Source organism: Pipra filicauda, unplaced genomic scaffold (assembly GCF_003945595.2).
Source record: "Pipra filicauda isolate LSUMZ 115617 unplaced genomic scaffold, ASM394559v2 scaffold12_size5214236_pilon, whole genome shotgun sequence".
Lineage (NCBI taxonomy): Eukaryota > Metazoa > Chordata > Aves > Passeriformes > Pipridae > Pipra > Pipra filicauda.
The window spans coordinates 1919281-1932776 of NW_024103763.1; the positions used below are offsets into that span (position 1 = coordinate 1919281).

General features: G+C 36.1%; 1 protein-coding gene across 5 annotated transcripts in view; it reads right to left on the reverse strand.

Moving 5' to 3' along the window:
* MBTPS2 (membrane bound transcription factor peptidase, site 2) overlaps window positions 1-13496 on the reverse strand; it is a 46781-nt gene that overhangs the window by 19845 nt on the left and 13440 nt on the right. For 3 of the 5 annotated variants that reach the window (XM_039377884.1, XM_027731104.2, XM_039377889.1), the window contains exons 6-9: window positions 9782-9900; window positions 8651-8831; window positions 6206-6300; window positions 3764-3959 (exon numbers count right to left, since the gene is read on the reverse strand). In XM_039377884.1, the coding sequence (XP_039233818.1) occupies window positions 3764-3959; window positions 6206-6300; window positions 8651-8831; window positions 9782-9900 (591 nt within the window). Of the gene's footprint in view, window positions 1-3566; window positions 3632-3763; window positions 3960-6205; window positions 6301-8650; window positions 8832-9781; window positions 9901-13496 lie in introns of those variants that run through there. The other 2 variants (XM_039377893.1, XM_039377895.1) reach the window with 2 other exon arrangements.

Here is a 13496-nt window from a genome sequence, read left to right on the forward strand (position 1 = left end):
GTATTCAAAGGCTTCAAAAGACACACACTCCAATATACTGTAATTTCAAAAACCTAACTGCTGCTTGACTAATGGCCACTAAGTCACCACCCTGAATCTGAAGCTGTGCCTACACTGAGAATGGATCACTAATCTTCTTCTCTTGTTGTTACAACAAATTGTTGTCACCAACAGCCACTAGACATGGATCTAAACTCCAAACCTTGCTACCGAAGCACACTCCAAACACAAAGAAACTCTTCAGGAAGTTGGTGGACTGAGCTCTAGTCACTGTAATATGAGGCAATGAATTTAGTGGTTGTAACGGATTAAACCTAATGGCAGTAGGCAAATTTGTCCTCCTAGGAATAACAAAAGGCTTGTCTTGAAAAAGACACTGCTGGGAAGAGGTGAACAGCAATGATCCTGGGTGAGAGAAAACACTCATTGTTTTCCCACTCTAATTAAACAATTCTTTGACCTGGAAATAACATTTCTTTTGTTGGCTAATGCTAGATGGTGTTGGCAAATATCAAAAAGAATGCACAACAGATACAATTTTAATTAGAAGTGACTGGGAGACTAGGTTGACCAAAGAGCTTTTCAAAACTTCTTCATGGGGGAAAGGGCATGTATGCTATAGAGGAGATGGACAGCATGGCATGAGATATTTCTGTGTGGTCTCCAGAAGAACTATACATGTAATTCTTTAGGTATGGGTTAAAAGCAAAGAAGGACCATCCTCAGTGGTAAGGGTGAACAAGCATGGAAATATTGAGAAAACAGGCTGGACCACAAAGACCTTCATCATGGATTACGGCTGTTGTTGCTGATAAACATGCCCAAAGCCAGGAAGTGGCTTTTTTTTTTCTTTTTTTTTAAGAAGACTCAAATACAACAGAAGTAGGAGTCCAGTTCAGGGAAATTATCAGGAAGTTATCTCCTAGGTAAGTTCCATCTTCTTTTCTTCAAGGAAATCTCACAGTTTTTGATCCCTGACGGGCAACAGTAACATTCAGGGACATGATGTTTCCTCAAGTAGAGTGAATTCCAAATACGAACCTTAGTCACCAGATTCTTTCCAACCAACAAGGGCCAGAGAAAGAAGCAAAAATTTTGCAGTATCAGAAATCACATGAGGGAATAAAAACCTTCACACATAATAAAGAAGAAACAGTGCAAAGTTACATGGCAGTACTGACAGGGCCCTCCATTTCAGTCTTACATATCATCTGTCCAACACAGGGAGAGCCTCTAGAGTATAACCGCCTGCAACAAGAAAAGTTTAAAAGTCTTGAGTAATACCACGTGTATTAAACTGACAGTATGAATTATACTGGACTACATTCGATACTTTTTACAGAAGGAATGCTAATTAAAAGGATTAATCAGTGTGTCTGTCCCAAACAACATGCATTCCTAATCATTCCTTCTGTTTTAGTTTTGGCCAAATCTCCAGCGCTTTAGGTTCATTTAGGATTATGACTCCTTCCAGAGATTTTTTTTGAATACTGGAAATAAGTGCTATATATAGCATCCAAACCAACAAAAAATATTTTTGCTAGGATATTTTAATTTGAGGAAACAAATATTTAATCGAAATAAGCTGTAGAGTCTATCTTCTAAGTAGCTATTATGGATATACATTTTTAAAAATACATTATCTGGAAGTTACCTTCAAATGGAAATATGAAATAACTACTGCTTCACCATAAATCAGGACTATCATGACAACATTACAAGCCTAAGTAAAAAATAATAAATGCATAACCTTAGAAGGTTATTCAAACATTACTGGCATTTCTAGAGAAAGTAAAGACATAATACACCCTAGTGCAACTCTCATATCATGTTGCATGTTAAATGTAGCACCACTCTAAAAAGTAACGTTTCCTGCAGGCAGAAAGATCACACTAAAGAATAAGGCATTTCTCTAAAACACATTCCAATTTCAAAACTCACGCAGTAGAGGAGGAAGTTATTTTCCTTTCTTAACCATAAAGAAATGGTTACCACTAACCATACCAATGGTTAGTCACATTTGATAAAAAAAAACAAAAACCCGCACCAGACCTGTTGGCCCCAGCCAGTATTGTACAGTGCAAAACTAAGTTTGAAATATTTAGAAGCTGTTTCATTGGGATGCATGAAACTCTATGACGGTACAGTAGATTATCTGCTGCCCAAGCCAGGATTTTAGAATTTTAGCTCAGATGTTTTTCCAAGGGGAACACAAAGCATAGGTTGCATTTTCAGCAAAGTTTGTAATAAAGTCAAGCTTTTAGCTTTCAAATTAATACATTCAATGCACAATTCCCAGGGACAATAAATCACTTTAGAATTATATTCCTACATGTGTATGCAAACGGTATTTTCACACAGTAACTTCTTAAAGTAGAACTACCTCTTTAGATGCAATAACATTCTTTTCTGACTTCTGGCCAGCTGACAGGCTCAATTCTTTTGCAGAATTGCTGTTCAGCAGGAAACACTGACCAAAACTCCATTGCTCCAACATATTGGAAAAGAGAATAACATCAATTGTTCTACAATACTGATAACTTGTATGGTTACAGACCAAGAAAATTAATTCTATATAGTTATAGAACTCTCTTAAAATATGTTGCTCCACTTGGAATAGATGTCAACAAATATAGAACTGTGTGCTGATATCACACATGTGAACAATGTTTTCCTCTTAAATGGCAAGAGGCCAGAAATAAACAAAAAGACCATCTTTGGGGCTTAAATGATGGTATATTGTAAAAAAAGTTGAAATAAATACCTCCTCACAGAGTATCAAATTACCAGCACAGAAAGATAAAGACTGATAGATTAACTAAAAATATGTTATGCAAGAATGTTAATGGCTTTACACTACCAGATTTCATCACTGTTTATAAAGCTCTTTTGTACCTAATTCCAGTGTTTATTCAGAAAAGTACAATGCCTTGCTAAGGAGATACTTCCAAATGTCTGAAGTAAAATCACCCTGAGAGGTACAGCTGACTATGAGGAACAGGTAGGATCCTCACAGGAAGGGATAGTAGTTTAACACTTAAAACCTTTTAAAACCCATCTGAAGCTAAATTTCACCATGTCACTCACGCTACTAAGTACGACGTTCATAAGTTTGTTCATTCTTTCCATACTCTCTCCAGCAGCAGAATTACTGTTTACTTATATACCTGGCTCAAGTATATAAGCTTGCCCAAAGAAGAGCCACAGTGAATTTCAAAGTAAGGAACTAAACTGTTATATGTTATTTAATTTAGGGCAACCAAATGAAAAAAGAATAAATCAGGAAAAGACTATGTTGTGATAATACTTGTGGCTCTGTAGTCATGCGAATCTGCCACTGATACTTGCATATTAGGTGTGATTCAAGCAGTCATGCTAATATTTCAAGCAAGGTGCTAGAGCAAGATGCCTACAGATTTTACAATAGCCTCTTGAGAGGTTTGTGTGCTAGGAAAATGCAGGTATCTGATTCCTATGACTAACCTGAGTAAGATCTGTTCTAGAAATAGCCCTTTCACACTTTTCTAAAAAAACAACCATCTCATATCACATATGGTTTCTATTACCTTCATAACTCATTGCACTGTGCACATTTCATTTTAGGCCTGAGTAGTCCATGTCTCTCCACTGGCTGTAACAAGAAATGGATTCTGCATTAAACAATTTAACTGACAAGCATTCCAAGACCTTGTTCAAACAGCCAGGCAAAGGAAACCATATTGGAGATTGTTTTTGCTAAACTGCTTCAATAAATAATACCAACCTGTGTACTGAAGATGCATGGGGTGTCCTACATATAGCATGTCAATATGGGGTGGATGCTTTACCCTGATTAGCCTTGTTTGGTTCTCCAAAGAAGGAGTCACACAAAAGCTTGGAACAAAGTCCTTCTGGCAGTCCATGTTGGTTCGACAAACTTTGCTGGCTTCAATAACTTTTCGTGCTGGCAGACAGGCATACTGCAAAGGGCATTTGAAATGATTATGAAAGTTAAAGGTATTTACCAAGGGATCAGAATAAAAGAACTAAATATTCCTTTTTTGAGAAAAGAAACGCCTCACTGATATCAGCCCATGAAGAGCTGAAATCTGATTTTTTTCTTAGTTTTTTTTTGGTCAAATCCTGAAGAACCTCTACCTACATATTCAACCTTTCACTCCATATTTAGTGAGAAAGAAGGGGTGTGCACATACACCAAAATCAAAGCAAAGTATTTTTAGAAAGGTACACACCTGCATAACAAAAAATGAAGTCAGTGATTTCTAATGGATGAAGCTTGCATCAACATACTTGTGACTTACCTGTATTAGAAGTTGTAGTCCTCATTGATCTAAAACCTCGTTTGGCCGAACAAAAGCTTATGTTCAGTAAATAAAACAACAAACCTACCAGGTGTGTGATAGCTAAGAAACTATTCTCAACTAAGATGAACACGGGACTTAATGCAGTGCTGTGTCCTTATAACTCCTACCTATAACTCTACCACTCTACAGTCTGAAAGATCAGATCTTTCTTACTCCCAACAGGCTGAAGACAGTACAGCAGAAGGGAACAGGAAATTGGTTTTCCCCCTCACGTCTCTCGTAAAAGCTCAGTGACACTTTTCTTTTTGCTCTTAAAACACAAGCAAGGAAAGTTCTTAATCTACTGTTTACCTTAGGACAAAAAAAAAAAAGTGATTTCTGACTTTTTAGCTTGATCATTACACTCCCCAGAAATGCCTGAGTGTCAGACACTCGCCATTAAGCTTGATACAAGCCCTTCCTATTCCAATGACAGGGAGAGGATACACTTTCAAATAGTCTGCATAGCACTGCAAAGACTATGTAAAATAATTGTTAAAAATCTCACAGCCAGTCTAAGGACACTTGAAAGTCACAAGGTCACAGGCTTCTGGATGCTTTTATTTCTTCTCTGTTCTTAAGTAGCAGCTATGAGCTTAAGAATGCCAAGGCTCAGTGGGATAGTGATTTATCAAATCTTGCTGAACTCCGGGATGTTACCAGTTACTGACATATTTCAAATGAACCAACCGCTGGAATGTGCTCAATTCTTAGTGGTTAAATACCACAGAAACACCCTGGAGTGGGAAGCTTACCATCATAGAAACTGTAAACATAGCAGATTTGGAACAGACTTACTTGAATTTCTTTGAGTATTTATCACTAGAGATCAGAAAAATAACAAACTGGTATGTGTAAAAAAGTTTACACAGTTGATACTTGTGCTCTTTTTCTTGTAAAGAGAACCAATAGAAATATTCCATCACTGTCAATATGAAACATATTTTAACAAACATTTCTGTATTTTCATAGAGTCATAGAAGGGTTTGGGTTGGAACGGACCATAAAGGTCATCTTGATCCAATCCCACTGCCATGGGCAGGGATACTTTCCATTAGACCAAGTTGCTCAGAGCTCCACCCAACCTGGCCTTGAACACCTCCAGGGATGGGGCATCAATTTATTCCTCATATCTAATCTAAACCTGCCCTCTTTCAGTTTAAAGCCATTCCCCCTTGTCCTATCACTACATGCCCTTGTAAAAAGTCCTTCCCCAGCTCTCTTGTAGCCCCCTTAGACACCGGAAGGCTGCTGTATTCTCTTTCGAAGGAAGTAAGTCAAAATCCTACTGAGAAACTTTATGTTTTCACATGACAAGAAAATGAACATGGTGAAAAAGGTATCAAATAGTGGCCCTCATTTTGAGAAACTGGGCAACTTCTAGGACTTTCTCCTGCATGTTTTTTTGTTTAACTTAGGAAGTAGCATTACTGACTTCAAACAAAATAACTGAACAGGTAGTCCAGTGCTTTGCTCTGCCTATAGTGCTCAATACCTTTAAAGACTGAAGCACTAAAATAAGCCAATTTCACCTTCTTCTCAAAAGTTGTTTTTTTCTCACCAGTTCTGCATCCAGGATACCGAAAATCAGTTAGGTGTCTTTTTGCCTGAAGGAATGAGGGCTCTTAAGATTTTTTATGGTTCTTCCAGAGACTCTCTGACTGATCATGGGAAAAATCATAATTAATATTTTGTGGGGTTTTAAGCTGTAAATGGGGAGAATAATATACATATATACCTTTATTACAAACTGTAGATATTTTTAAGCACATGAACATGCTGCATAAATGTTGGTAAATATTACTAATTAATTTAAATAATTTTAGATTTACCAAAGAGAATTAGCAGTTGAAGCAACTTACCAGATGGCTGTCCAACTTATTGCTATATGAAAAGCAAATATCTGTGAGGCTGCTGTTATTACAACATTCAACTGTGCCATCGAGTCTTCTGTAGACTAAAGAACACAGGGATAGAGCAAATAATTGATATTATAGTAACACCCTGAAAAAAAAATTTATCTCTGAATAAAGCAAAACAACCATCCTGCAGCCTTTGAGAATTATAGTAATTCACAAAGCATAGCTGACATTCAGTCACAACTAAAAATAAGTTTCACCACCAATGTGTGTGAATGTCACATACTGATTTTTTCATCTTAATAAATCTCCTGGAGATACTGGGCATCTACCACTGCAGGGTTTTGAGCATTGTGAGTTACAAAAACCATTTTATTCATTGCCCCCAACTTGCATCAAGGTTTGGCATAGAAGTTATTTAGCCACTACTGTACTGATGTCACTGGCTGGCTATGGAAATGACAAGGCCCACTCTGTAAAATGTGAAAGCCTTTACAAGATTCAAATTCTGAAGGCTTTTCAAACCTTGAGGGTTGCAGCAGTGAATAAAAGATGTTTTAAACCATGATTTAACTAGTTTGGAATCTTTGCACAGATGCTCTTTAAATGAAAGCAGCCTAACTAACTGTGCAACAACTGCTTAAAAACACACACACTAAACAATGGTCACTATAAGAACCTGTATAATAGCAACTGTAGTACCTTCTTTAGGAGAGCAGTAACATGGAGCTTTATGCCTGGGGCTTACAGGTGCAAGCACTGTACCATACAAACCTTTCTTCAAGTACCCTGAGGCTAAGAAACCACATAGATTTTTGAACAGTGAATGACCATGAAATTAGTTTCCTTATAAACTACATTGAAAACACTTTAATTTCAGGAAGGTCCTTGGAGCATTGTTTTCTGTCTAGCTTCATACTCAGGTAGTTTACTCTCCATTTGTTTTATGATCAAGTAGATGGGGTCCATTTGCTATATACATTTTTATTGATACTCTGTATTTATGTCAAGTTGTGAACTGTCAAGGTTTTGATAAATGACAGCTGCTAGAGACCAAACAGAGTTCATTTAATTTCAGAGGAATATTTCTCACTGCTGGAGGCTTATGACTCCAAAAATGCAGACAGACTAGTCTGATTAGAAGGCAGCAGTGGGGACAAAGGGCTGCTAACACAATAAAGCAACCAAGCTTGGAAGCAATACCAAGCCTCCAGTATTAAGCCTCTAGTATTTCAATCTAAATAGGACTGGTTCAACTGCAGAATATGCAGTTTTATTACCCATTACTCTGAAATTGCATTTCAGAGAACAGCAGAACCTCAGCATACATATACCTACAGTGCCTGAGAATTGGTTCTTACCAGCCCTGCCCAGCTGAAAGCATGTGCCAAAGTTGCCCTCCTCTTCAGAGGTATAATCCAAACTGTCAGGTTTCTAAAAGCAGGTTCTCACCCATACTCCACTAGTTTCCAGTTTAAATATTTATCTTAGTTCCAGCTGTAAGATTATTTTCCTTACATACCTTTTCAGTCTCACAAAAGTACTACAATGCATCAAACAAGGGTAGTCAAGTTGCCTGACCTTCTGTTTATTTCCAGTATGATGGAAAAATGCAGTGAAAATTTTAAAGCTCTGAATAGCATCATATAGGTTTCGCTCAGCAGCAGCCCCTTACCTTTGGAATTCAGTTTCCATGGATGCTTGCATGTAAGAAAGTCTAGAGAGCTTTAGGGTATGTCATGAGACATTCAGCCAATTTCACTTGACTGTTCTTTTTTGTTCTACTTAACTTTCGTTTATTGTTCTGGTTTAGTTCAGTTCACATTTTTTTTCTTTTTGTTTCTCAGGGGTAAGCCCTTATAGCAACAAGCACTCTAATGTATACATGGAAACAGACTGACTTCCAGAAGCAATATGTGCAATCCAGACAAAACTGAGTTTATGGGCAATGACACAAAACCAGTATAGTGAGACACATCAGAAGAAGTGACCATAATAAAGCACATCATTGGGTTAAGCCATACAATTTGCAATGTCACGCTGATCAAAGCTGTAAGGTAATGCGTGGAGTTTACGCAAAGGATCACTGCAAAAGATCACTGAGTGATTTTAAGTTAACGGAACTTAAAATAGAGGAGATAATTGCATTACTGATAATAACCAAGTTTTGCAATATCCTGAAAAAGCAAATTTTATTATTCAGATCGTACAGGGTATTTGTACAGGATGACTGAAAAACAAGAGAAATTCTTCTGTCTACCTTGTCCTCACTTTCAGATTTCACAAAACAGCACTGGTAACTGCTTAAGATGGGATAGCAGACTTGACTTATGAGAAATCTGACCCCAACAACAAATCCTAAATCCAAAACAGTCTTTTAAACATGATAAAATTAAAATATAAATTAATTAATACATAAAATAATGAGGAGAGCACCTAAAGTCATACCTCTAGTTGGAAAGCTTAATTGCTGTAGGGTGGCTGCACTTACACAGTAGCCGACCTGTGACTTCTCTGAAATGTCTCCCAGACAGGAATTCCAGTCTTCCACATTATAAACTGGGCAGTCTTGTAGGTTAGTGACAAGGTCTCCCACAAAAAGACCTCTTGGTCCATTGGCAGGAGAATCCTGAGAAAAACAGTGAAGTCAGCCATCTTATTGTAGTTAGAACTATACAGATTAGTTTACAGTTCTACTGAATACCTACGAAATCTTTAGGTTAAGATACTATTTCCTTAGAAACAAAATTTCTGACTCCACTAGAACTGATTATTTCAATTTATGATAAAAGCATTACAAAAAATACCATCCTTTACAAATAATGACTATTTAATGCAAAGAAGGAAAAGGAAGAAAGGGAAGAAAGGAGGACCTCCAAGTGTCCCTAAGACCTCTTCAAATTTGAGTAATTGTTTTCATACAAGTTAAAATGGTAAGAAGCCTCACAACATATTAAGTTCAAGCAACTTAAATGAATACCCTGAAACTTTCAAGAAAGTGGTGTGTACCTATACTTTAAAAGGTAATAAAGCATTATAAATGTCACTCCCTCAGTTACATCAGTTAACTTTCAGATCGAAGAAAGGCTGAATCCTTTCAGCTGTGCTGTTCAACTATGCTGTATTTGATTAAGTCAGAAAAAAAATCAGGCCTTTCCAGAATCTCAGAAGTCTATCTCTACTTTGCTTCCAGCTGACTAAACAAGGAACTCAGCTCAAAATAATCTTTAACATTAAAACCAGATAACAGTAACTAGAGTGATAATGCAGTTTCCAGTAGATTTGCTTTGTGCCAATACTGAAAAAAAGTTAACCCCTCCAGAAATAAGCTGCAAACTCATCTCAAACACCTACACAGTTTTATAGTATGCTGAATAGTCTATAATTATTCACACTATGTTCTTTTATTTACTAATATTAAAATACATGAGACTAAGAAGAAAACTTTAAGCAAAAAGTTCAATATATTTGATTCTCAAGAGTGCTGCACTGACTAAATCTGATTGTGCTAATAAGAGATAGAGATACATTACAGGTCACAAAGCATATAATATGAAAACAGGAAAGATCTTTTCTTACCTCTGCAACCTCAGTGACAAGTGCCCCAACACCCGTGTAATAAAAAGGGAAAAGAATGGCTGGCAGCAGAAACAAAACCATGAAACTGGCAACACCAAGAACAAAATTATGCCACACCCCTAAAAAGAAGCAAAAAAAAGATTCTAAATAAAAACTAATAACAAAGCTGATTTTGGACTTTTTCTACAGCTACCTTCTAATTAGCTTTCCTGAAATTGTTACTGTAAGAATGGATAAAAAGTTAATTAGTGTTGAACATAGGCATAAAAAAAGAATACATACATTATTACTTTACAAACTTTTGTTTCTATGATGCCACTTTGTAAGGAAGTTTTAGACAAACCTCTGAGCCCCTGAGAATTATACTATCAGAAAAGACAGGCAAGCAGTAAATCCACTTCTAAGGTGTCATTCTACCACAGGGAGATTTCATCATGTACCATTACTTTTCTAAGTATGCAGTGAGCAGAACACCCAGAAGATAAACTGGGCTTCTGAATCAATTATTAAAATACAGTTTCTATCTATAGAGTTGTCTTCAATCATATATATATAAAAAAAGGAATGAAATGTAGTACTTGTCACCTTCTATCACAATAAACTGCTGAATTTATGAATAATGGGCTTATTCTTTTAATAAATGCTGTTTGCCCTAGTCAGCAAGATGTCTGAAATTTAGTGGCAATTCAGGATTTGTCATGGTTATCTCCATTATTTCAATTGAAATTATTACATGTATATGAGCCAAACGAGCTTAGAAAATTATTTGAAAAAAAGGCTTCTCTGACAAGCAAATCTGGACCTAAAACCACATCAAGAAATTAAGTTGTGCAATCAGCATTTCCTGACACATTATTCTGGGGAACATATTTGCAATTGCAATCTTTATAGTATGTTGTTCTCCATAGGAGGAAATGAACTACTATCATAAGACACAGTTGGCTTTCATTATCAAAGCTTTATGGCTTTCCACATTCAGTACTGTTCCAATTTTCTCACTGAGTTTGTGTTCTTGCACAAACATTTTGTATGAACAATGCAGGAACACTGCAATGTTAAAGACTTCTTATTTCCTTCTTACAGTGCTTCGTCTTATTACGAGGAGTTTGATTCAATTCTGTATTTACAGTTCAGTTACAGGACAGGAATTGAAGTAAATATATCTAAAAATATATTAAACCTATCTTTCTTGAAGCGTATATAACACAGGAATGGGAACATACGGCAGACTCTTATCTCCCCTCTCTATCTCTACATCTCACCTGGTCTTCTTTTACACTTCTAATTCTGCAGAAATGAGAGACATTTTTGAAGTACTTGAAGTAAGGGTTTGTTGCCATTTCCACTAGCAGACACTTCTCAAAGTAATTTCTCTTTCTATAGTTTTTAATTGCATCTCACTGAAAGGCAATCAGATAGAGGAAATGTTTCTGCAATCAGTACTCCTTATCTCACATACACACACATATGCGCGAACAGACACACAAGTGCAACAAATCCAAAAGCAGTAAGTAAATAGTTTAACTTTATTGTTTTAACCTTTTTATCTTAAAAATATTTTTTCAGTTTAACAGCTTAACAAAAAATAAAAATGAAAAATGGAAACAAAATTCCTTTGCAAGAGAGTGGCTGCTACAGAGAGAAAACTGAAAAAAAAAAACTCAACCTCATAATAAATAAGAAAGAGGTGATGGAATTGCTAGAGTGTGACAAGGAATACTTTCAAACAGTTGGAAAACATGAGCCTTACTGCCATAATTGACAGCTAGCTGTGTGGAATACAGCAGAAAAGTCTAAAATAGAAAGGTTTTAAACTCATCCCAGGTGATCCACAGAAAAATAAACATGCTCAAAATGAGCATACCTGTAGAGGCACACTGCTCAGTATACCTTCAACTTCATCTTGCTAAAACAGCCTCATCCTCAGATACTTAATTCCTTATATTTAAAAAGGGACACTTTACACAACTCTTAAACCACCTTAAAATAATTTATGAATTATTAAATTTTTAAAAGATAATTAATTAAAAAAATATTTAACTCCTGTTAAAGATGAGACAAAATGTATTAAAATTATCTTAAAAAGTAATATAAATAATCGAACTAATTGCAAGAAAGTTCTGCACAGAAGCACTTTTCCTCTAGCAGGCATGAAATTATGTTCTAAATACTACAAGTCTTGCAGGAACGCTCATTTCCTTGAACTCATGATGCCATCTGCTGTACAACAAATATACTGCTTAATCTCCAAAGTATAGGTGGAGTATTTAGTGTTGTCCTCTACTCTAGCTCTGTTACTTGGCTGCCATACAAAAATCTGAAAGCATGTCTCTGTAAATTCAAATCTTCTGAACACTGAGAATAGGCTCATTCAACTGTTCTGACAATTAAAACAAATTAGTCATTTACCGAGTAACACATTTTATCATTATCAAATATCCTAGTTCTGAAACATATCAATCATTAACTGTAAAAAAAGGCATGTATTAGTTATAACTAAACTGAAAGCAAGCTGTTCATGCTAGCCAGTCTTGCAATGTGCTTGCTCCTTACCTTGTATTACCCTATTTCAGGTTTCCCAAGAAACATGACAAATTACTATAAGTGTTTGCTTGCCATCAAAACATGCAAACAATTATTTTGTATTACAGCTTAGAATCTAATTTTTCTAGATAATTTCTCAGGAATCTACGTAGGCAACCATTTTGAAAATCAATGTCTTTTCTTTCAGTTCTGTTCACTGAAGCTGAAAATGGAAATTGATTACTTTGAGAAATCAGACTTCATAAAAATTAGCTTATTGCAGTGAATTATTTTTGTTGATTAGAATATTTGGAATATAGATACATTAACTTACCTAACATTTGTAATTATTTACTTGATTTATGAAAGCTTGAAAACAAGTTTGCTAAAGGCTTCTGTATGTCTACACCCTATATGATGTTTTAGATGCAATATTCAAGAAACAATACTAGAAACTAAACATTAGAACAAGCTGGCTGCTAGCCTACTGTCCCCTGCACTAGAAAATCATCAGTATCAAGAACTAAATCAAGATAATAACTTCTCTATCTCCGTTTAAGTTGTTTGGGAACCACTTTTGTCTATAGAAATAATCATACGAGTGGTTCAGGCAGAATAACGCAGTCTCAGTTTGCCTTTCCAGAGCAACAGGGCTCTACTTCCCAGCAGCCAGAGGCTTCAAAAAACATCAAGTCAAAACTATCTGGAGGTTATTTGGAGCCATAACCTATGATTCTCTTTGGACATTTGTGTTTTAACCTTTATTTCTTCCTGATGGCAACATCAAAACACAGTGACCTGTATAATAACACAACTCACAGGTCAATGAAAATCACTTACAATACTACTGAAAAATAGATTGCTCCTATTGCAGAAAATGGTACTGAATTGCTCAAGGATGTTCACCTGTGACAGCAAGTTGTGTTCTTATACCACATCTTCTGACTGAGTATTTTCCAGCTCGTGTGCTCCAAGGTTTTGTTACTTAGGCCATATGACATGCAAAAAAACTCCACACGACAAACAAACAAAAAAGACAAAAAGGTGCTTCTGCACCTGAGCTGGTGTAAGAGCTTTTTCTAATGAGAGGAAGGTCAGAAACTACATTTTTTCCCCAACCACACAACTGGAATTTCTTATGCACAACTATTCTGAATCAGATCTAGAATATAATGTTTTTCAGGACAGGAAA